This window comes from Otolemur garnettii, unplaced genomic scaffold (genome assembly GCF_000181295.1).
Source record: "Otolemur garnettii isolate 467f Iridium unplaced genomic scaffold, OtoGar3 scaffold00014, whole genome shotgun sequence".
In the NCBI taxonomy this organism is placed as follows: Eukaryota; Metazoa; Chordata; class Mammalia; order Primates; family Galagidae; genus Otolemur; species Otolemur garnettii.
In genome coordinates this window covers 2,025,321-2,050,197 of record NW_003852409.1, presented here as the reverse complement: position 1 = coordinate 2,050,197, position 24,877 = coordinate 2,025,321, and the positions used below count along the sequence as shown (strand labels likewise).

Below are 24,877 nucleotides of genomic sequence, written 5' to 3'. Positions count from 1 at the left end.
CCAAGACCATGGGTCCAGGGAGCAGCTGGGAGGACAGCCCAGTGCCCAGGACACAGCAGTGTCAGGACGCCTACCCAGAACTTACATCCCGATGCCCAGACCTTGGAGCAGCTCCAGGCCCTGGTTGTGGGTGACGGGTAGCACCAGGCCGTACATGATCCCCACGCCGCACAAGCTCTGCACCACGTGGATGACGAGGTAGCCTGGGGGCCAAGGGAGCTGCTAGTCACACCTGGGCCCCTCCCTGAATCCCACCCTCTCCCCTCCTCTCTTCAGAGGCCCCGTATGCCTGCCTACACAGTTCCTCCTGCCTGGCATGGCCTCCCTTGCTTTTAGCTTACTCCCTTCTCACCCTGCCGGGAGCAGTTCAATGTCAGCTCCCCAAGAACGTGTCTGAGCCCTGCCCTGGGTGTGGATAGTCAGTTCCTCCTCTGGGTGCTCGAGGGCAAAAGCCAGGGCTGCTTCCAACTCCCCCTTCTCCTCCCTACCCATAGCCAGGGCTCCGCTGGTGACCAGGGACTATAACAGTACTTACCCCATAGAATGTAGGCTATTTGCCAGCCAGAGTACCTTGCAATGGCCACCTGAGATTTAAAAGGGAAAAGGGGTCCCAGAAGCCCTCATTACTTCTGCCACACCTGTCCAGCATCCTTGTGTGAGGTGCACCCACCAACCCAGTGAGGCGGGTATTGTGATCGTCCTCATTTACAGATGGGGAGACTGAGGGCCCAATAAGGACAGGGGTGTGTTCTCAGTCACCCAGCAGCAGCGCAGGACTGGACTTGAGGACTCTGGCTTCCCCATTCAGGGCTCTTCCTCCCCCAGGGTGGCCCCTAGGCCTGGTGCCACAGAGCAGGTTTTGCACGTGGCTTAGCCCCAGTAGAGAGAGGACTGTGCAGACTTACCACACTGTGCGAGGAGGCAGGATTATGGAACTTCAAAGGGAGAAAGTGCTTATCTCCTGCCCACAGCCTCTTTATGTGCTTTCTGGAGGAGAAGTAGGAAATCAAGCGGTGTTCATACCTACAGCTCTTTGAGCGTAGTCAGAGCTCAATAGACATCATGGAAAACAGCCTGAAGGGCTGTAGCCTGGCCTCCTATTATCACCTGCACCTGCAGGGTACTTTCAAGCTGCCTCAAAACTCTTGAATTTTAGTACATTTGTAAAAATAATGTATATTTGCCAATTCATGATGGTGCCCGAATTGGATAGATGACATTATGTGTGGCCTTAATTGTCTTTATTTTGCTTTCTGTATGTTCTTAGTTTTTCTATGATAAATATATATTACTTAATGTAATAAGATTTAAAACCAATTGAAAAAAGAAAATCCAATTTTTTGATAGCCTAACCTTCTAACAACATAAGGGGAAAGCAAAAAGGGGCAACAATCCCTTACAGTCCCACCCCTCACCAAGTTCTATCTTCCTTCTCTAATGTTGTAGGTTAGTCCTTGACCCTGTACGTCAAGGTTAGGGGGATAGCACTAGTTCATAGTCCACATTCACGTTTAGGGCCTGCCTTCTTAACACGCTATCGCTAGCATTTTTTTCAAGCCGTTTTGTACTTTTTATGAGCACTAAATTAGAAAGACTCAGAATGAAACAAAGAATGCCAATACCTCACTAATGATTTGTATATCTATTACATGTTGAAATAATGAAAATATATTGGATATCTTCTGTTAAATAAAGTATATTATTAAGATTAATATAGCCTGTCCCTTTACTTCCTTAAAAGAGGCTACTAGAAATTTCAAAATTGCACGTATGACTTTCATTATGTTTCTGTCTGGCAGCATTGACGTTGAGTGTAGTTCCACCAATACACACAACACAACGCACACACAATGCACACCTATTTGCATTGTGTATAGAAAATTTCTGGAAGGAAACAGAAAACAATTAATGGTGGTTAAGCACAGAGCCAAAAATTAGGAATCCAAGTGTGAGGAAGACTTCCTTTACACCAAATATTCTTGGTAATATTTTCTTAAAATTGCCTTTATGTAGTCTGGAATACTGCTAAGAGAAAGTGACATGCGGGCACTGTGCTAGTGCTCTGCGATTTGTAAGGAGCTTTCTCATCCACAGTTTCCTCTGCCACACTGTCCTGAGAAAGAGGCAGGGCAGGGTCACCACTCCTGGGTGACAGGTGGGGGCAGGGGCGGCCTGGACAGGAACCAGGCTTCCTCTCCCCAGTGCCTTCTCCTGGTGGTGCCCTCAGCTCCTCTCCTCCACATCCATGCAACCCCCGCTGCATTGAGAGTGTCCTAGGTCGGGCTCAAATGTCTTAGTAGTATTTTCCAGCTACATGTGGACTAATGAGGGAAGGCACAGACATGTGCCCCCATCAGGCAGGGCAGGCTAAATAGCTATGTCCAGACTACCTCCAGGGTCCAGGGAGAAGAAAGTGGACAGAGGGAGTCAGACAGGGCTGGTGGAGAGCTGGGACCCTTCATGCTAAGAGAGACTTCTTGTGGGTGCCATCTGCAGGGGACCTGCCACCTTTAGTCAGGCAGATAGGGAGGCTGTGAAGGTGGCTGTACTCCAGAGAGCTGGAAATTGGCCCTGGGCTGAGAGAGATAGTTTTAGAGGAAGAAAGAGAGAGACACGGGAGCAGTGGATACCTAACATCCAACTGATGCCTGCATGCAAATGCTACTACATATGTAAGGCCAACCCCTCCTCCTGCACTGCTGTCCTTGAGACTGATGCTCCTGGTCCCTTTGATTCAATCTTATTTGATGTCCTCTTGGGCCAGATTCACCTGCTGAGGGCCCAGTGTGATTAGTTCTGGAGAGCACAGCAGATCTGACATCCAATAGAGGTGTCTGAGTGTGTGAGAAATAACAAGGTCTCTGAGGTCAGAAAGACGTGATCATCTGCTAATTGCCTGGGCAAGTGATTTAATGTTGTTGAGTCTCAGCTTTCCCAACTGTAAAAATGGAGATGAAAGAACTTATCGCTCAGGGTTATGGTGAAATTCAAATGAAGATTGTAAGCATAATGTTAGTTCAAATCAATAGCTTCCCTCCCCGCCCCCTCACCTCCTACCAAAAGACGCGGATATCCCTGGACATTGTATTCACTTCCTGGGCCCACGAGGAACGCTGAGAAAAGCCTGGCAGACACATTCCTAGCCAAAGGTACACAAAAGACTCCCCAAGTGTTCTTACCTGTAACAGGCCAGAATGTGGAACAGGTAACTCACACACGTGAGGGAGGCAGGCAAAATGGTCAGCACCCAGACTCCTGACAAAACAGAATTTTTCAAAATGCAGAACCCTGTGTTAGAAAGGTCTAGGCAAAATCTATCATTCTTGTTTTGTCGCCATTTCTTGTGTCAGTAAACTTCTGCTCATTTTTCTATGTCATTTTAGCCATGCACACATTGGATATAATTTATTTTCTGCACAATTCTCCCCTTTGGTGCTAATTTTTCACTTTATGGTAAATAAAGGGACATAGCCCCTGTCCATTGAAAACAGCATTTATATGTTACCTCTGCCTCGTGGGGCAGCACTGATTCCACCTCAACCAGGTAGAAGGACGCCTGGGACCAAGATGTCTTGGCTATTCACTCATTTACCTTTCCATAAGGCTTTGATATTGAGACTCTAATTGGCTTTTAGAAAGATGTTGTATGTTTTTGAGAGGGGGAGGTAGGAGGAAGGAAGATGACTTCTTCCTTTAAAAGCTTCTATGGAAGCTGATTTTCAATAGGTACAGAAAAAGCTTTTGATAAAAATCCATCTCTTTAGGATTAAAAACTCAATAACTGGTAGCCTATTGCATAATATAATACTATATTTAACAAGTAGTATATATTTCAAAATAGCTAGAAGAGATAATTGTTTGTTTGTTTCTTCTTTTTCTTGATTTTTGAGACAAGGCCTCATTCTGTTGCCCAGGCTGGAGTGCAGATCACTGCAGCTTCAAACTCCTTGGCTTAAGTAATCCTCATGCCTCAGCCTCCCAAGTAGCTAGGACTATGGAATATGCTACTGTGCCCAGCTACTTTTATTATTTTTTGTAGAGAAGGTGGGGGTCTCACTAAATTGCTCCAGCTGATCTCAAACTCCTGGCCCCAAGCAATCCTCCTGCCTCAGCCTCTCAGAGTGCTGGGATTATAGGTGTGAGTCACTGCACCTGTCCAGAAGAGAGGAGTTTGAATGGTCTCATCTCAAAGAAATGATACATGTTTGAGGTGATGGATTTGATCATTATGCAAGCTGCTCACTCAACACAGGCATTGGGAACAGAGTTGGTAGACAGGGTTACCTTTGGTGACGCTGATCAGCTCCTTCACCTTCAGGATGACTGGGGTCAGGGTCCCTGTATGGTTCACAGAGGCGACGTAGCTGTCCAGCTTGCCTTCAAACACGGCCAACTCATCTCTCACATACACAAACATGCAGAACTCAATGACAATGAACTAGGGACACAGAGCAAAGGTTTCAAGGTCTCACCTGAGTCCAGCTCAGGGTAGGAATAGCACATGGATATTGGTATTGAAATCAATGTCTTCCTGGCATTCAAAACTTGGCTGGAAATGACCCTGCAAACCAGCTATTCCAAGATGTGAGTTCTTGGGAGACAGAAGTCACCTCACACTCTGTTCCTCACCCTACAGCAAAAAAGATGGGGCCTCACCAGGGCTTAAGGAATCTTCAAACATTCATGGAATCAGAGTGAAAGAACAACACTAGTTTGGAATAAGGGTTGACCTTGGGGGCAATTCTGGCCCCATCTGGGTGGGCCCCAAGTTGGAGAAGGCACAGTTTCCTGCACTGTTTCCTGTGCACACAGCATACTTGTCCCCCATCCTGTCCTCCTATAATGCCAGTGCTTCCTTCTGCCACTTACTTCACCGATCTATGGTGTTAAGGTCTGAAAGTGGAGCTTAAACATTATCATCTTCAGGCAGCTGCTCAATCTAGAATGATCCACTCAATTTCCAGAGCACTTTGACTTTATCCTTTGTCTTTTTTGGGATGGCAGGTACCTCACACCATGGATTATCTCCCTCTCTTAGACCACGAGCTTCTCCCAGCCAGGACTATGCTGAGTCAGCTCTCTGTCTTCTTCCCATCTTGGCACAGTGCTTGGCCAGAGCACCAGAGTGGGCACTTGATAAAATATAAATATTTTATGAAACATCATAACTCCAAGTGAGTTATTTATTTTGCAGAGAACTCTAGTTTCCCCTTCAAATCTATTCCTCCTTCTTTGGGCATAAAACTGGACTAAATTTCCCAGCCTCCCTTGTATTAGATGTGACCATGTGACCAGGCTGTCACCAATGAAAGAGAAGAGGAAGGAATGGGTGACACTTTCACACTCAGTCCATGAAAATTGCCCACAGCATCTCTCCATGCTCCTGTTGACTGCATACAGATGGTGATGGGGTTCTCAGGAGTGGCAAAGGCACATGGTGGAAGGCTCCTGGGTCCCTGAATGACCACATGGAAGGTGTTGCCTTCCATACCTGAACAGTCAGCACTGTTGTGTGGGTAAAGATACAGTGTTAAACCACTGAAATTCAAGGGGTTACTTGGAACTCCAGCATAACCTAACTTAAACACTCACTTAAAAACTTAATCACAGGATTAACTTAAATAGGTGTGGTCTTAGTATATTTAAAATGAAAAGAGAAGTCAGCCTTGGCATTTTCCCCCCTCCACTTTGATCTGGCTTTTGACTGAGCCATTTTACCTCAGATAACTTTGACCACAAAAAATGTTTTGATTCTATGCTAAAAGAAACATCGAAGTTGGAATTATGCCAATTTTATACATAAAATTTTCTGTTGAGAAAACAAACTTAAATAACACTTTAAAATTTTTAATCTATTTCTTAAAATATAGTACAATAAACCAATTCTAGTTTGTGTGCTTTTATTTTGAATTTTCTGAAATTATTTTTGTCATGATCAATTATTTTATATTTAAATGATTTAATTTTTGTTCACAGCATAATTAACCAACCATAGGTTTTGCTACTGTAAATTTTCCTTAGGGATCATTATTTCTACCAAGTCAACTTTCCTGGGTCAAATTTAACATATCAGACCACCCTGGTGGCTCACACCTGTTATCCTAGCACTCTGGGAGGCCAAAGGCAGGTGGATTGCTTGAACTCACAAGTTAGAGACCAGCGTAAGCAAGAGCAAGACCTCATGTCTACTAAGAACTAAAACTAGTTGGGCATCATGGTGGGTGCCTGTAGTCCCAGCTCCTTGGGATGCTGAGACAGGAGGATGTCTTGGGTTTAAGAGTTTGAGGTTACTGTGAACTGTGATGATGTCACAGCACTCTACCCAGAGCAACAGAGTGAGACTCTATCTCAAAAATACATACATACATACATGCATATATATATAAATTTTGCATAACAAAACATTTTCAATATGTTTTTCTTCCATCAGTTTTTAGTCAATGATACATTTTATCATGGGGAGATTTAACCACTACTAGTTTGGTTAGGTGTGGATTATTTTTACTAGCAATATTCACCATGTGAGTAAAAGTGTCCTGGGAATGAAAATGGAGTTGAAATATTGTTCTTGATCTGCCAAGATTCAATTTTGACCCAGCTTTTTAGAACATGCCATGTGCCTCTGTGATTCCATAACTCTAGTCTCCACCCTGCCTCATTTACAAATTATAAAAAAGATTTTGTTAGGTCTACTTACAAGGTACAGGCAGATGAAGGCCAATACAATAGTTCCGATCATTCTGCTAGGGAATCGAAAGCAGGGGTCCCACTCATATATCCTAGCTTGGAACCACGTTGTTTTTCCATCTCTGTGAATAAATAGACACCAAGAAATGAGAGGCTGTGGTACATAGACAAATTCTTCTGAAAATAACCACATCCTCCCCTCTTTCTCTTGGAGCTTAGTGTAGGGAGACAGTACTGGCAGTCTCCACTACCAGTCTTCATTCTCCCTTTATTCTTAAGCACAGAGACTCAGTTTTATTCAGAGCAGCAATTCAGCAAACTGAAAGCCTAAAGTTCCTAACGTCTCGTGCACCTAGGAGTGACCAGACTAACTTCAGGCCAATGGGCTGTGACCAAGGGTGGTATGGGCCATCATGGAAGCTGCCCAGATTGAGCTGACACAGCTGGGGGGCCCTGTGGCCCTGCCTTCTTTTCTCCTGCCTGCTGTTTGAAATGCAGACGTGGTGGCTGCTCCAGGCTGGTGTTCCAGCAGCCACATTGGACCACGAGGCAGCACAGAGGATGCAAAGCACACACTAGAAGCTTAGGGGGCAGGCAGGCGGGGTAGACTGTCCAGAGGCAGGGTAGACTGCTCACCTCCAGAGTTCTGTAGAAAGTAATAAGTCTGTCTCCTGTTTGTGCCACTACTATTTTTGGCTCTCTGTTGTCTGTAGCCAAATCTAATTCTACCCAAAGTACTAGCTTTGACACTGTGTTACTTCAGACAAGACATGTCCCTTCTCTGGGATATATCCCCATATACATGGTAGCAGAAGCAGGTGAGGAGGTGGCTCCTATCATTCTGGCACCTGGTACTTTTGCCTGGCAACATCTGTATCCTCTTGTTTGGTGATAGCACCTCAGTTTTAAGTTGGATAACTATCCTTCCCGACCCTGGGCCATAGTCATTTCCCAGGTCTAGGCTAAAGAGAGGGAATACCGACCCAACTTAACCAATCAGTGTACTCCAATCACCGAACCACTGCAACTGGTTCTGGGTGACACGTGATCCAACTGGATCCAGTGAAACACATTGGTGGGACTTTTGCTTCAATAACTGGAAAGGAAAATTTCTTTCTTTTGAGCTCAAACCAGGAGCATATAAGAGTAGAGAGTGTGGGATCCACCATGTGGAGGAAGCCCACCTAACTGTGAGGCCCACACAGTAAAAGCTGAGCAGAGGGGAGAAGAGGGAGAGAGACCGGTTCAGATGACATTGATGAGCCAAACTGACTGCTCTGGACTTCTTAGTGACATGCACCCCCATGTTTCCCGCTTGGCTTTAATCAAGTTTGTGCTGGTTCTGTTATTAGCAAACAATGGTCCTGACCACCGCAGTGCCCTTCCAGCCACCCTCTCTGTCCCATCGTCAGAGCTCTTCAGATTTGGTGCAAACCTGCGGGGAATGAACAGAAGGGCGGCTTACTGCGGGCGGGGCGTCCTCAGCAGCCGCTGGACGTGCGCGGCCTGGTGAGCTTCCAGGACAGGCTGCTCCTCCTGTGACAGAGAACACAGGCTTTGGCGGTGGCTTATGAATTCTTGTTAGGGTTCTGGTCTCTTCGAGGGGCTACAGCCACAGAGGGCAGGGACTCAGGCACCAGTCGATCTTCTGGTGTAGCCAATCCTGGGCACCTGTCATTTCCTGGTCTCCTGTCTATCAGGCACATGCTGGCAGAAAATGCCAGCGGTCTGACCTGCCCTGACGCTTCTGCTTTCTGATGACTGGACCAGTGACTGGACCGGTCACCGTTTTGTGAAACTTTTTTCCATTCAGATTTGGTATTCCCATCATAGTTCAAGCCATTATTGCAAGAATGAAACACCCCAAATCTTGGCATTTCCTTTTTTCTAAAAAGGAGATTCTTTTGCTTGTTACTTATTTCTTCAGCATTTAAAAAAGAAAATTTATGTTTTGAAATGTTACCTCCACATGCAATGAGCTTTCCACAATAGTCATCTATTTTGCTATCTCTATATGTGATATATGACGTGTAACTTTTACATGTCCAGGATGTCGGGCAGCATCCGCAAGACCCAGTTGGAACAGACTTGCTACTTACTGTTGTGTGCCTTGGGCAAGTCACATCTCTACCCCTCAGGCACCTTGTAAGTAAATGGAGAAAATAATCATACCTTCCAGAGGGTTATTGTGCGGACTAAATAAGATAATGTCTATTAAGCACTGGCATAGCGCCTGCACAGCCCAGCACTCAGTAATGGCTGTCACGGCATAATGCAGGGAAATTTTCTTTTCTTCAATCTCTCATAAAGGCTTCAGAAATGGCCTGTTTTCCTCCAAGAAGAAAATTGTGTCTACTTAGATAAACTTTTGTATTTTGTAAGAAATATCTTACCAGCTTTCTTCAGTAGGCGAAATACAGGAACACTTAATTTCTATATCCAAATCTGAAACGTTTTGAAGGTATGTATGTAATAACTGGACACTTTAGTGTCATTATCATGGGTTTTTGTTTTTAAGCAGCTGCATGGGACATCATCCCCAGATTCTGAGCCTTGCAGCTATTTGTAAATATTCTAGTTCCCCCTCCTCAAGATACATAATAGGACTGTACCCTCTCACCCCCTTGAAGGTGTGTGGCTAAATAATGGCTTTGTCCAGTAGAATCTCAGTGGAGGTGGCATCATGGTGGAGGCCTTAAAAGCTGGTGTTTGCCTCACCATGTTCTCTTTCCCTGTTCTGTGCCAATCACTCGTGTTCCCAGTGGAGGCTGCTCTGTCACCCCGGGTCACAGAGTGAAGAGGACCCAGTGGAGGCTACTCCATCATCCCGGGTCACAGAGTTAGGAGGACATGGCCCCTGGCACTCTCCACATGTCACAGTAGTTAGAAATAAAACTTAATTGTGGTAAGCCACTGAGGTTTGGGGGTTGTTCATTACTACAGCATAACCTGGTTTGTCCTGACTGTCACATATGCATTTTGAGAAGATAATCAAAAGACAGGAAAAACTCAAGGTCAGTGAAATGAGCTAATCACAACTCCTTCAAGCTTAGGTGATGCAGAGAACAAAGTTGTGGCAAGTGAGGCCGAGAGGCATCAATCCTGAGGTGTGAGTGAGAGAAAAAGACCTATCCTGACCCCAGGTGACCTCAAAGCTGGAGCCATTTGCCCCTGGCCAGAGAAGCTGTGTTGACAGTGGTTAAGAGGGAGACTCCACAACCCAGCTGTCTGGGTTCAGCTCTGGCTCTGCTGCCGATTAGCTGGGTGACCTCAGGCAGCTCAATTCACCTCTCTGGGTCTGAGTCTCCAAAACTGAATGTAATGCGTAGTAATAGTACATGCCTAATGAGCTGTTGAGAGGATTAACCCTGTCAGTACGTGCAGTACTTGTACTCAGTACTCACCGCCCCGCGCTCCCAGCCCAAGTGCACCCTCAGCGCCTTGGCAAACATGTGCAGGAAGCGGCCCAGCAGGAAGGCCAGGCATAGCAGCGAGGGCCAGTAGAACATGACAGACTCGTAGCTCCCCAGAAACTGCAACAGAAGCAAACCATGGGAGCTCCAGGCAGGCACAGCCAGGCTCCCAGAAAAGCTACACAAAGAATCCCCAAGGCTGGCCCTCTTGGGCTTGGGAGCCAATGGCCCCTCACAGCACCCCCAGCCCCACACCAAAGGATCAGCTGTGGACCTGGAGCCCAGCAGCCCTGGGCTCAAGTCTTGTCACCTCCATTTTATTTTATAAAAATAGCTTTCACTTTTTTTTTTTTCTCTCTGATTAGGAAGCTAAATGCTCTTGTTAGAAAATACGAGACAGAGAGATAGAGGTGGGTTGGTAGGTAGATGGGAGGAGGAGGGAGGGAGAGGGAGAGAGAAAGAGAGAGACAGAGAGAGTAAGAGAGAAACAGGAAAGAAGGGAGGGAAGGAGGGAGGAGAAATAGCCCAAAATTGCCATAGGCTGGGAGCAACACAAGAAACAGTCTCTCAAAATAGTGCTCATAGATTTTCTGTGTTTTTAGTTTAGTGGGTTTTTTCTTTGTTCGTTTGGAACAGAGTCTCACTTTGTCACCCTGGGCAGCGTGCCATGGCGTCACAGCTTACGGCAAGTCAAACTCCTGGGGTCAAGCAATCCTCTTGCCTCAGCCTCCCGAGTAGCTGGGACTACAGGTGCCCACCACAACACCCAGCTATTTTTAGAGGTGGGGTCTCACACTGGCTCAGGCTGGTCTAGAACTTGTGAGAGTAATCAATCCACCCACCCCGGTTAAGTTTCATTTTGATGAAAAATTCTTTTTCTTTGTTTCAAGACAAATAATATGTGACTTATCTTTCATAATTTACTGGTTAATTTATGTTTCAGCACATTTCCCAAGTCATATTTCCCGTCTGGGGACAGCCTGCGATGGAGGGCCCGTCTCTTCCCTAAGCCTCCCCTCTGCTATATGCTTACGGCTTAGACATACCCACTGTTACCGCTTCAGTCTTCCATCACAGAGCTACGGGCATCAAATTGCAGTTGGACCAAATATGGAGGTCTGCATCTGTTACAATCATTTTCTCACATGTTTGTAAACAATTGCAAACATCAGTTTCAACGTTGCATCCCAGGGCATTATTTGGATGAACCAAACTTTATTTAAACTTTCCCCTAACATTGCACATCTTAAATTCTTTCAACATCTCATTTCTCTAAATAATGTTTCAATGAATACTTTTTAAAACATGAGACCGAGTCCTATTTCCTTAATTCAGACTGGATTGCCCTGCCATGATTTTTTAGCTGGTAAGTCACATTATCCCCTGAGGCTTGGCTTTCTTCTCAGTGAAACGGGGCTAGCACCACACACTGCCTTCAGGAATTGTCTGGAGGACTCAATGGTTAGTGACTGGAGTGGTATCCAGTGCTACCCCTGGGGCAGAGCGGATGTCAATGTGAGTGATTTAAAACAGAAGCCAGATCCTGCCCTCTCCTCCACTTAACTATGAATACCTTGAATTTCAGAAGAACCTCTAGAAGACTGAGAGATCTCCAAGGTACCAAAGAGACTGCTGTGGTCTGGCATCTTGGACACTTGATCAGTGGTAAAGGGACATCTTTGGGGAGGAGGCCAGAATACCCTCAATCCCAGTGCAGCGAGGTGGAGGGAAGGCCCAGCTTCTGAGCCTCATACCCCAGCCTCACCCTGTCAGACTCTCCCTATCACCCCTGTCATCCCCACAGTGATTAAGCCTGGGAAAGGTTTGGGGAGGCTCTGGTGGGCTCTCAGTCCAGGTGGACACCTGGGCATCCCCCAACCCCTGTGGTAACACTTCTATGTGACCTCCTGATGTCGCTCTCTCTTCTTGGTTTTTTTCCTGGGGTCCAGGGTTAAAGAGATGAACCAGTTTCTGCCAACTCTGAGAAGGATGATGATGACAAAGTTGGAAAGGGTAAATCTAGGCCAAGTCTACTGTTTTCTAGAAAGAGAAACTGGGGCTATGTAGAGTGGGAAAAGATGAACTTTAAAGTCACCAGGCCTGGCCTTAATATTCTTGACTCTGCTGCTTCCTACAAATTACTCCTTCTACTTGGGTCTCACTTTCCTTGACTGTAAAATAGGAGCTCTGATGAGCTCCCCACCAGCGGGCTGCTATGAGTTTCAAATGAGACGTCTGTCTGTGGCTGAGCACTGGATGAACACAGAGTCCTACACAAACGGAAGCAGCGTGGGTGACTTCTACTTCCCTTCTGCACACACAAGGAAGCAGAGGCTGGAGAGGGACAGAGTGAGCGAGCTGGCCCTGGTGATAGTACTGAATATCCTAAGTGCCGGTCATAAGGACTTACCGGCCCATGGGGACACTGTGAGACTTGAAGAATAGTGACAGCAAACCTGCAGGAACAGAATCAGGGTTTAGGGCCCTGGGGTCCCTCGCTGCACAGCCCCAGGACCAGTCTGTGTGTAACAGCACAGGTCCTACCATCCCAGAGATACGTGTCCCCCTGAGAGGGCTGGTTCCTGAGGCTCCATGCACATCCCTCCTCCGTCATTTCTCTGCTTATGCCAAAGTGGGTATACACTAAATTTATTTAACATGCCTCACGTGGGTGCCATCTCAGAATCTATGAGGGCACAAGAGGAAGGCCGTCCGGGAGCTCATCCTCCCTCCCCTCGTCATTCACATGGGGAATGGAAGCCCAGAGTTGGCAAAGGATTTATCCAGAGTCACACACACGGGCACTGGCAGAGCCAAGACCACAATCCAGGTCTCGTGACTCCATGGCCACAGCCTTTTCTTGCCTCTGCATGACCTTGTCTGTCAACCCTAGTCTGAAGTCAGGGAACTCCCTGCTTTACCCTCTGACACGCTGTCTCGGCCCTATTTGCTCTTGAGTCATGGTGCCCAAGCTGCTGAGCGATTCCCATCATCTGCTCTCTCCTGCTCAAAGCCTGTCAGAGGCTGATAAGGTGATGTGCTGCACATCTAACCCAATATGCCCTCAGTTCAAGTTTCTAAAAAGCAAGTCACCTAAAAACTTTAGATTCGTAGCCACTGATGTGTCAGTTGCTTGTGGGATCCTTGTCTGTTACCCTGCCAAGCTGGGCCTGAGGACCCCAGCTGGCCCCATGGAAACTGCCGGATGGGGAAGCAGCCCAGCAAGGGAGCTGAAGGCAAGGAAATGAGCCTCAGTGACTGGAGAAAAGAACCACTCCCAGGTTATCCAGGCAACAACGTTCCCTGGTGCCAGGTCTGTATCAGATCTGGTGCCCGGCTCTGAGGGCATGGAGCTCGATGTGACTGTCAAGAAGCTCTCCATTTGGAGGGAGGGATGGTGATCCCCCAGCCTGGGGGTGGGGGATCCACATAGGAAATAGAAACACACAAAGAGACCAGGATGCATGGCCTGTGAGGGTCTTCCCGGCTCCTAGTGGACATAATAGAATGGACGCTTGAAGGAATGCAGGAGTCTTGTACAGCTAGAAATGCATCCGAGGGACTGCTGGGGCATGGAGAGCAATAGAGAGGCCAGACTTACTCTGTGATGGCCCCAAAGGCCAAGCCAAGGTAGGTGAACTTGCTCTGAGGCTCTTGACAAAAGCCATCACAGTGCTGAGAAGGAGCAGCTAACAGGGCTCCTGCTTCCTCCCAGAGAGGGCCTCAAGAGTTTACAGAAATGAATTGTGCAAATATTCTAATCACTAGAAGCCCTTATATGAAGCAGACAGAATGCTGACCTGAGTCATCAAACGCAGTCCCAAGAAGGGGTTGCAACAAGACCTTGGACAAGTCACCCTGCCTTCCCAGGGCCTTGGTTCTGCAACCAGACATTGGACAAGTCATCCTGCCCTCCTGGGGCCTTGATTCTAGGCAGGGTGTCCTCTGCGGGGAGCTACCAGGTTGCTTGCAGCCCTTTGTCTAGAGTTCAGCCATGAAGGGCAGGCAGGCAGAGTCCATCTTACCAGATCAGAGAGTAGCAGAAGCCAAGGGTGGAGCTGACCAGTCGGAACTCTGATGAGAGGCAGGCAAAGAAGGGGAAGTAGGCCAGGCCGACTTCGAAGCCACCGATTAGAAGCACAAAGGCTGGGGAGACAGGACCAGAGATGCTGTGAGTCCCCTTACCACGGGTGCAGGAGGATCTCGGGGAGGACACAGCACTGCACGCTGGCCTCCAGTCAGAGACCTCGGGGCCCTGCGAGGTAAACAGAGAAACCCAGTCTTGGACAGGGAAAAGTGCATGAATGTCTTTTATTCATTTACATAACGTATGTTTTCTATTCCCTATTCTTGGCAGGATATGAGCATACTGTTGAGATGAAGAAGACTTAGTCCTTACACTTGACCAGCTTGCAGCATGATGGGTGTAGATGGGCCACAAATGAATAAACAAATGAGCAAACAAAATGACTGAGAGTGAAGTATTCTAAGTACACTGTGACAACACAGGCAGAGGTGCCGTGTTATGTGCAAAAACCTCTTTAAACTACAGTGCACTGTATATATAAGGCAATAAATATGCTAATTCTGCCACTGACTAGCTCTGAGATGGTCTGGCAGGATCCAGAAAAATCTAATCATTTGCTAAATCTAATCATTCAGTAAAATCTAACCTTTATTAAAGCCATCCTGCTGGGTCCTGGGCCAGGCACGTAGGACAGGAGGAATGGATAAGGGTTTTGCCTTGAGATGTTGACAATTCAACAGGGATGACAGGTGGGAAAGTCAGAGGTATGAAATGTACTGAAACTGACCTGCTGTGAGGACACACAAGAGGAAGCCACTGAGCTCACCTGGGGGCTGGCTGTGAGGGAAGGCTTCCTGGGGATGCTGACAGGTACAGGCAGGAGTGCAGAGGTGGAGAGAAGTAGGCACAGAAGGACGGCCTCACACAGAAGCTGGGCAATGATTAGTTGTGGGCCAGTCAGTATATGTGTGCAGGTGAGTGGTAAAGGGCTGGCGGAAAAGGGCAATACAAAAAAAAAAAAAAAAATTGCTACAAGAACAGCGGCTACAGCAGCAGATTTTTTAATCTCCCTGAAACACACACACACATACACACACACACACCCCCAGAGAAGCAGGCAGAGCAACCAGGATGGCAAAACCAAGGACTTGCAGACAATATTTACAAGTCAGGTAACAAGACCCACTTGAGAGCTGAGTGATAGGAAGCAGAGGGGAGGCAAGAACTAAAGGCCTAAGAATTGAAGAACTGAAAACTTCCAGAAGGTATTAAATGGAAATTGAGGCTGAAACAGCAGGTGAAACTGGGTGAGATGTTAAAGACCACAATTCCTAGGTGAGTGTGAGCAGACCTCAGTGGGATCTGAAGATGCTGGAGTTGCCTGGGCCTTGGAACTGACTAAGCTAACAACGAACGGCTGGATGATAGAGATCAAAATCTGTATTGCTCTTTCTTCCCAGATCGCCACCACTCACAGCCACACATACACTGACCAACCACAACCAACCACCCCCTCTCCTGGGAAATAGGGGGTCCAGACAAGAGTGGGAAAGAGAAGATGACTCAGTATGAGGAGATTGATGGAGAAATAATAGTAGGTAATAGATGGTAGTAGATAGATAGAAAAATAGATAGATGATAGATAGATGATGATGGGAGATGGATGTATGATAGATAATAATAATGATGAGAGAGAGAGAGAGAGACAATCACATTGAGAAAACAGAAGAGGGAAATCCAGAGCCATAAAGCAAGAAATAATGTCTGGCCCAGCCTTCCCTCTTATGTTTAAAGAAAACTTATTTCATTTCAAAATGAGCCACAGAAAAATATCACAGTCAAATTCCATTCAAAGTTATTATAAGAAAAAAAGGATAAGGAATCAAAAAATATCACTAGAAATGGCAAAACCCCTCCAGAAAGAGGCCCATCCAAAAGATGAAAACTATAGTCTAACATCTCAATAGAAGCTAAAAACATAAAAGCAATGATAAAATCTGTGAACAAAGAACAAGTCACAATGTGAAAAACCAAAAAAGGTGATTGAAGAAAAGTTTTGATAAGACAGATTAGATGCCTTAGACAAAATTAGAAATATAAGAAAATACTGTTTCAGCAATGAAAACTAAGTCAGTGCCCGTAGTTCAGTGGGTAGGGCACTGGCCACATACACCCAGGCTGGTGGGTTCAAACCCAGCCCGGGCCAGCTAAACAATGACAACTGCAACAAAAAAAATAGCCAGGCATTGTGGTGGGAGCCTATAGTCCCAGCTACTCGGGAGGCTGAGGCAAGAGAATAGCTTAAGCCCAAGAATTGAGTTGGAGGTTGCTGTGAGCTGTGACACTACAGCACTCTACAGAGGGCAACATAGTGAGACTCTGTCTAAAAAAAAAAAAAAGAAAAGAAAAAAGAAATGAAAACTAAGGTAAAATGAATAAAAATCAATATCATGAATACATAAAGAGCTCCTGAAAATACAGAAGTAAAAGAACACACTGGATTTACTGGATTTACATTTTCACCTGAAACAACAAAAAAACAGACAGAATATATGAAACAACTGTTTTCAAGTTGGTGGACAATGATCAGTAAGGAGCAGAAGCAAACAGCTGAGCCCTACAGTTTCCCCACTCCCCCACAGAATGCAATACAGAGAGGGGAAGCCCAGGCAGAGTCCTGCAGCCTGCAGACAAAGACAGTGACAATTTGCAGGAGGGAGGACTGGTAGGACAGAGCCACATGGAGAGAGAATTCTGGGAGACACAAGTCTGCAGAGGGTTCCCCTGGAGTCTTCAGCTGAGTTCTGATCAGCACAGTTGTGTGAGGAAACTACCCAAGGCCAAGGAAAGAACCACCTGAAAAGATGAGAGGTAACCATGCCTGCACTCACACAAGGTCAGGAATACTGTCTGCTCTCCCCAGCCGGACTGAAAAACCTCATGATACCAAAAGCACAAGCAAAATTTGGACTTCATTAGAATGTAAAACTTGTATGTATTGAAGGGCATTATCAAGAAACGGAAAGATAACCTACAGAATAAGAGATATATTTCCAAATTGTATACGTGATAAGAGTTTAACATAAGGAATATATAAAGATATCCTACCACTCAACAACAAAAAGACAAACAACTCAATTTAAAGATGGGCAAGGACTTGACTATTTCTCCAAAGAAGATATACAAATGGCCAACAAGCACATGAAAAGATATTCAGTGCCACTAGTCACTGGGGCAAATCAAGGTAACAATGAGATACCTTTTCTCACCTGCTGTGGATGATTATAATCAAAGCACACACATAGAAAACAAGTGTTTGCTAGAATGTGTTGAAACTGGAACTCTTGCACATTCCTGGTAGAAATGTAAAATGGTGAAGCCACTGTGGAAAACAGTGTGCCTGTCCTCAAAAAAAGAAACGTGGCTTTGACTCAGCAAGTGACCCAGCAATTCCACACCTAGGTGTATAACCGAAAGAATTTAAAGTGGGGGCGCAAACATATTTGTACACCGATGTTCATTGTAGTATTATTGGCAATAGCCAAAAGATGAAACAGCCCATTGCCCATTGGCAGATGAATGGCTTAACAAAATGTGCACGTGCCCATACAGTGGAGTGCCAGCCACAGAAAAGAATGAGGCTCTGACAGAATCCGTGACGTGACTGACCCTTGAAGACATGCCAAGTGAAAGGAAGCCAGGCACAAACGACAAACACTGCGTGATCCCACTTAAAGGAAATATCTGAAATAGGGGAATTCACAGAGGTAGAAAATAGATTAGAGGTTACCAAGAATGAGGGAAGGGGAAGACGAAATTACTGCTTAATAGTGAGAATTTATGACTGGGATAATAGAAATGTTTTGGGAAAAGATATAATGCCATTGACGGCTCTGAATTGTACACTTCAAATGGTTAAAATGGAAAATGTTATGTTATAAATATTTTATCATAAAAAGAAAGTGTTTTAAAAAGTAATAGGGCATCAGTTAACTGTGCTACAACTTCAGTGGCCTAATAAATATGCAGTTGGTGTTCTCCAGGTGAAAGGGGAAGGAAATATATTTAAAGAAATAATGGCTGAAATTTTTCTAAATGTGAGGAAAATTAAAATGCAGAGATCCACTCAACAAACCCCAAGCACAAGAAACATAAAGAAAATTGCTCCAAGACCCATCATAATGTAATTGTTCAAAATCAGTGATTAAAAAAGAATGTTCTTCCTAAGATAAGGAATAAGACAAGGATGGTTGATCTGATCACTTTCATTCAATGCTGGACTGGAAGTTCTATCCTATGCAATTAGGCAAGAAAAAAAACGAGTTGTGGATTGGAAAGGAAGAAATAATAATTCTTAGAAATAATAATCCTTAATTCATAGCTGACATGACTGTCTATGTAGGAAACACTATAGAGTCCTTTTTTTTTAAAACTACCAGAACTAATAGGTGAGTTTATCTGCAAGATACAAGATTATTAAATGTAAGAATCAACTGTATTTCTATACATTAGCAACAAGCAATCAAAAGTAAATTAAATTATGAAATAAATGTAAATGTGACAAAAGATAAAGAGCTAATAACTGAAAACTGTAAAACACTGCTGAAATTAAAGGAATTCTAAATAATGGAGAGATATATTTTGTTTGTGGGTCGGAAATCTCAATATGTTAAGATAACAATTTTCCTCAAAATGATCTATAAATGCCATGTAATCCCAGTCAAAATCCCAGAACTTTTGGTAGAAATTGACAAAATTATTCTAAAATTCATATGGAAATGCAAAAGACCTAGACTAGCAAAAACAACTTTGAGAACAACAGTGGGAGGACTAACACCACCTTATTTCAAGACTCATTTTAAATCTATAATAATCAAGACTGTGTGGTATTGGTACCAAGATAGACAAATAGATCAATGAAGAGAACAGAGAATCCAGAAATAGACCCACATATGTGTACCCAATCGATTTTCAACAAAGGTGAAAGGCACATCAGTGGGCAAAAGACAGGCCTTTGTAGCAAATGGTGCCAGAACACTTTATTTGTCCATCCAAAGGAAAAAAACAACTTCATACTATATGCAAGGAATTAACTCAAAATGTGTCATAGACCTAAAAACAAAAGTCAAGCCTACATAAACTTCTGGAAAAAACGTAGGAGAAAATCTGCATGACCTCAGCTTAGGCAAAGATTTCTTAAATGACACCATGAGTATGAACCAGAAAAGAAAAAAATAAATAAGTTGAGCTGCATCCAAATTTAAAATGTCAGTTCTTCAAAAAAAACAAACTTGTTAGGAGCATGAAAATTCAACTACAAACTGGGAGAAAATATTTGAAATTCATATATGTGTATGAAAATGGATTTATACCCAGAAGATATAAAAAACTCTTAAAACTCAATAAGAAAAAAAAGGCTCAATAAGAAGAAAACAAACAAAAAAAACCCCAATTTTAAAACAATAGGAAAATGATTTGAACATTCATTTCACCAATGAAGGACAATTTGAGGAAAATTAAAATGCAGAGAACAGGAGGCATAGGAATAACAAATAAGCACATGAAAACATGTTCGACATCATTAGTCATTATGAAAATGCAAATTAGCACTTCTATACATTTCTTAAAGTGACAAAAATTTTTAACAATTGGCCATATCAAGTGTTGACAAGGATGTAGGGAAATTAGAACCCCCTTATGATGGTAGTAACAAAAATGGTACAACCACTTTGAAAATCAATTTGACAGTTTCTCAAAAAGTATGATCTACTATACTATCTGTATAATCCAGCCACCCACTCAGAGGTATTTACCCAAGAAAAATGGAAGCATGGGCACATACAAAGGCTTGCACACTTATGGTCATAGCAACTCTTTGTAATGGTGAAAGGTGGAAATGAATTAGATGTCTGTCAACAGGCGAATGGATAAACTGTGGTGTATCTACACAGGGGAATACTAATTAGCAATAAAAAAGGATGAACTACTAATGCATGGATTACATGAATCTCAAGACAAGTATGCTGACTAAAAGAATCCAGACCAAAAAGAAAAGAGTACTTCTGTATGATTCCATGTATACAAAATTCTAGAAAATGCAAAGTAAGCTGATGGGCAGTGAAGGAGAGGAAAGGGAAGAAGAGGTTAGAAAGGACAATAGGAATCTTCTGGGGTTCATTACCTGATTGTGGTCACAGTTTCGTGGATGTAACATTTGGCAAAATGTCCCTTGGGACATTTGTACCTTAGTACATTAGTACCTTGGTCCCGCTATGGGACCTGAAGAGGATTGTAGCCCTCTGAGAACAGGAACACGACCTTGCCAAATCGTATACTACTAAGAGTTGGGTAACAGTATATCATTTTGGCTTTAATTTGTTTTTCCCTAAAGACTAATGAGATCTTGGTGGGCATTGGATCATACAGACTTAGAGCCCATGAGAGGGAACTGGGCTGTTCAGAGAGGTTGGGAGTCATTGTGTTAGGGGTAATTGAACTTGGAAATTAGAGTTGCTCTTTCAGGTAGAGCATGGGGCATGGGGAAAGATGAAGCCTTGGGCCAAAGAAGAAAGCATTGTTCCTTGAGGAGTCCCAGGGCTCATTGATATCATGATTATGACCCAGGAGAGCTTTTGGGGGGTAAGTGAGGAAGAACCTACTTTCTGAGCCTTTGTTACATCACGTCTAAAGGACCTCTCACTCTGGAGGAAAGCCTTATAAACAAGCTTAGAGGCTTTGTGGGCTAGAAATTGATTTTAGGCAAGTAACAGGCTGAGAAGAACATGGCAGTTCACAAAGTGTATCCCCTGATCCCGGAGAGGCTGCCCTGTGGTCTCTGAGAGCAAGAATTTATATAGCTAGTTCCCAGCAGGCATGAGGCGGCTTCTAGTACCTTGGGCCCACTGTGGGACCTGCAGGGGCTGGTAGCCCTCTGAGAACAGGAACATGACCTTATTGGCTGTGGCCCCAAAGGCGATTCCATATGACCATCGGTTACTAAATGTGCCCACGAAGTCCAGAGGCCTGTGAACAACAGAAATAGCTTGTGAGGCCAGAAGATGGCTCAGAGTCATTCCTGCAAGTCATCTCCAGCGTGGCGATCCTGCCCTGAGGAAGGGTTGTGGGATAGTGAATCATTCATTGCAGTTGACATTTCCTGGGGCCCTCTGTGCCAGGCCTGGGACTGGCATGGGTTCAGGGTACTTAAGGAAGGAGGACAAAGCCCTTACGCAAAAGAATTCCAAGCCTAATGGGGGCAGACCCAAGGACACCAGCATCCATGACAAAGCAAAATGGGATAGGTTTTGTTTAGAACAGAGATAGTCAAGATTTGAGACACTGAAACAAGGAATGTGTCCCAGACAGGTTTGGGGGAGCCTGCCCTGTCCCCAGCCAACATCCCTGATGAGGGGCTGGGTGTCACTGCCTCTGCAGGCACCCTGTGATTGAAGAAGAAAGTCTCATAATGTGTCATTCCCAAATTTGCCACTCTGACTACTGACAATTTTGAGTTAAAGGCACTTAGAGAGCAGCAGGTACAAAAGATCCCTCTGACCTTCCTGCTGTTCCTAAAAATAGGAGATGAGATTACCGAGTAGAGAGTCCTCCCTACAGGGAAGGAATACATCCTATCATAAAGGACAGAAAGTCAAGGCCAAGAAAATTCTGTACAGACCTTATTAAAATAACTTTTATCTTCTAGTCTCCACACATAATTTAGTTCCTCCTTTACAACTTAATACTCTTTGTCTAATTCAGTGTGTACATGTTCAACTCTGTGTCTTTGGGCCTTCATTCTTTATGAGGGATCTCATGTAAAACTTACATTTGAATAAATTTGAATGTATTTCTCCTGTTGGTCTTAGCAGCTTTATTTGCGATTTAATTCTCAGATCCAGTTGATAAACCCTGAGAGGGTGGAAGTAAACTTTTGCCCTCCTGCCCCCATATAATCATGCCTTCCCGGCCACAGTTGACTGGGTTACAGGTGACCACCTGTATTCGGACAGGCTGATCAGGTGTCTAGTCTTACATCTTGGATTTGTGACCATTGAGGACACGAGCCAGTTAGCTATCATGGCCTTGGTCTGGAAGGTCATACCAACTTGAGACAAGAGTCAATGCTGGAGGAAAGTCAAGGCTATAGGGAAGTGGAGGTCCTAACTCAGATGGCAGAGAAGAAAATGACAAAATTGTTCTAAGGGGGCTCCCACGACACAGAAGGGCAGAAGGAAAGAGAAAGAATGAGATTCCCATCTTAAGAGATCAGTTCCCATGAGTCCTACTGGCTTCTGTGAGATCTCTGTAACTTTGTAAAAAATCCTGTTAATGTAAACAGGCTTGAGTGGGTATCTATTTCTTCTAACCAAGGGAGCTTTGTCTAGGTTAGAGTAAGCAATTGCATTTGGGGGAAGAGCAAAACTTCTTCCAATAAAGTGGTCTGTCTAAACTGGGTCTTAATAAAATCTCAGGAAGGCAGGGAGAGCCAGCTGTTGCAGGCAGGGGATCCTATGTGGTTCAGTCATCGTCCCCCTTAAGGATTGGCTGAAAGAGCATATCTTCTTAGAAGCCTCCTTGGACACTCACTCACAACTGGGCTTCCTCATCTGTGTTCCTTCTGCCCTAAGTGCATGGCCCTATTTCAACACACCTTCCTTCATGTTACCACTTGCTTAGTAAACTCTAAACTCCTCTGGGCTGGGGACCTAGTACAGGACCTTGAAAAAAGTAGTCACTCAGTGCAGGTGTGTGGACATGCATTTTGTTGAGCTAAATTGAATCCTAATCAAGACACCATCTGTAGCACTTAAGAGTTTCAGCACTACCGCACTGAATGAGTGCAGTGCAAGATTATATGGGGGCTTGCTGCCTGCACTCACAGGCAAAATTTCACTTCCAGTGAGACTCAGTTTCCCTATCTTCAAAACAGAGATAGAAACCCCTGTTGTGATCACATCATAAAGTCATTTTAGACAGTAAATGAGAAACTGCTTGATAAGCTGCAGAGTAGCACACGTGAGGGTTACTACTTCGTGAAGATTGTGGGCCAGAATCACTCAGAGAAGCAGAGGTTTGATGGGAAAGTGGCCACGGAACAAGTCAATTGTGCCATCATGAATTTAATTTAAGGCAACTGAATGTAATTGCTATGAGCCTAGTACTTCTTATAAAGTCCTGTATGAGCCTCTGCATGCCAAATGCCCCAGGAAGAATAAAGGTCTTTATTCATTAGCTTCAGTCTGTTCTGTGCCTCAACCAATGTGTCTTAGACCTGGCAGCTTGGAAAGGGCTGACTTCCCCAAGTGGGTAGTATCCAGAATGAATCTCTCACCTGCAGCTTATGTTACCCCTGCCTCAGTCCTGATATCTGGGTTCCTTCTTCCTTCTCCAGAATCCAAAACCTCAACATGTACATAGCTTGAGCCTGCTCAATAATACTAGGGGCAGGGAGGACAGAGAGAATATCAAACTCATCTGGGTTAAAACTCTTGTCACTTGTTAGCTGTGTGGCCTTGGACAGGTCACTTAACCTCTCTGAGGCTCACTTGTCTTATCCAGTGCATGAGGATAACAACCTCCACCATGCAAAAGTGGCAAAAAGGTTTGTCAAAGTAATGCATGCAAATGGCTCAGTGTCTGGGTCACATACAGTGTGAAATAAATGTTCACTGCATCACGGTGATGATTTGAGGGTGAACAATTAGAACTTGAGCAAAAATATAATAAGGGTGCAGAGACTCAGAATGGCAGCACTAGCAAGGCCCTAGCACTTCCCCTCTGCAGCAGGACTGCCTGTGCATGAATTGTGGTACCACCTAACCAGAAGGCTTGCTGCCTGCACTCACAGGGAGCTCTCTCCCTCCCGACTCTGAGGTAGCCATAGTCCCAAAGGTAGGAAGGCCTTTGCCGTAATGGTCAGAATCTCCTCAAGATGGGTCTTGAGGTGTATCTGGGCCAGTGCTGAGGGCTGGGATAGCTGAGAAGTCTATTCTAAACTCTGAGAGCATTGGTCGGGTTAGGGCACAGAGGGGCAGGGCTGTGCATGGTGGGCATAGGTCCTGGGAGATACTGATCTTACAGTTGGCCTTGACACCAATCACAGGGTTCCCCGAGCCATAGGAGTTGACCCTGACTCAACTCACATGATGATTCCAAAGTGGCTCCCCAGAAGGTAAGAGGTATCATCTCTCTGTCTACGATGCTCTCGTCTTTGGAGGAAGGACAAGACCAAAATGATGAAGAGCTATAAGCAGAAAAGATGAGAGAGTCAGTGGGCACGTTCATCCCTCAAGGCCCTCACTGAAAGCAACTGTGTGGGTGAGCAGAGAGCTCTGAATATCTGTGATGCCTCAAACTCCAGAGTTGGGGGGCTGGCTGCATGTACCGCTGAGCTGCCTGAATGTTCTGTCCTGAGCTTTCCTTTGTGCTGCCCTCAGCAGTCTCCAATGCCTTGAATCTCGCGTCTCTCTCATATTGAGTGGGAGGGAGACTTAACTTCCCTAAGCCCCCGTCTCCTCATCTATAAAAAGGCAGTAGGGGCTCAGCTCCTGCAGCTCAGTAGTTAGGCCTCCAGCCACAGGCACTGGGGCTGGTGGGTTGGAACCTGGCCCAGGCCTTCAAAAAAAAAATAGCCAGGCATCATGGTGGGCACCTGTAGTCCCAGCTACTTGGGAGGCTGAGGCAAGAGAATCGCTTAAGCCCAAGAGTTTGAGTTTGCTGTAAGCTGCAATACCACGGCATTCTACCCAGG

General features: G+C 45.0%; 2 protein-coding genes across 2 annotated transcripts in view; both read right to left on the bottom strand.

Moving 5' to 3' along the window:
- The window catches only part of CCDC180 (coiled-coil domain containing 180), an 81,579-nt gene extending 80,609 nt beyond the window's left edge, over window positions 1-970 (bottom strand). Inside the window, 4 exon segments of the mRNA XM_023510544.1 lie at window positions 86-126; window positions 128-203; window positions 536-584; window positions 906-970. Coding sequence (XP_023366312.1) covers window positions 86-126; window positions 128-203; window positions 536-540 — 122 coding nt within the window. The 5' untranslated portion in view covers window positions 541-584; window positions 906-970.
- Window positions 922-24,877, bottom strand: part of LOC105886559 (stimulated by retinoic acid gene 6 protein-like) — a 32,056-nt gene continuing 8,100 nt past the window's right edge. Inside the window, exons 3-11 of the mRNA XM_023510512.1 lie at window positions 24,270-24,370; window positions 21,020-21,150; window positions 14,126-14,355; window positions 12,511-12,556; window positions 10,092-10,220; window positions 8,153-8,223; window positions 6,698-6,809; window positions 3,180-3,255; window positions 922-987 (exon numbers count right to left, since the gene is read on the bottom strand). Of these exons, the coding sequence (XP_023366280.1) occupies window positions 3,241-3,255; window positions 6,698-6,809; window positions 8,153-8,223; window positions 10,092-10,220; window positions 12,511-12,556; window positions 14,126-14,355; window positions 21,020-21,150; window positions 24,270-24,370 (835 nt within the window). The 3' untranslated portion in view covers window positions 922-987; window positions 3,180-3,240. The remainder of the gene's footprint in view (window positions 988-3,179; window positions 3,256-6,697; window positions 6,810-8,152; window positions 8,224-10,091; window positions 10,221-12,510; window positions 12,557-14,125; window positions 14,356-21,019; window positions 21,151-24,269; window positions 24,371-24,877) is intronic.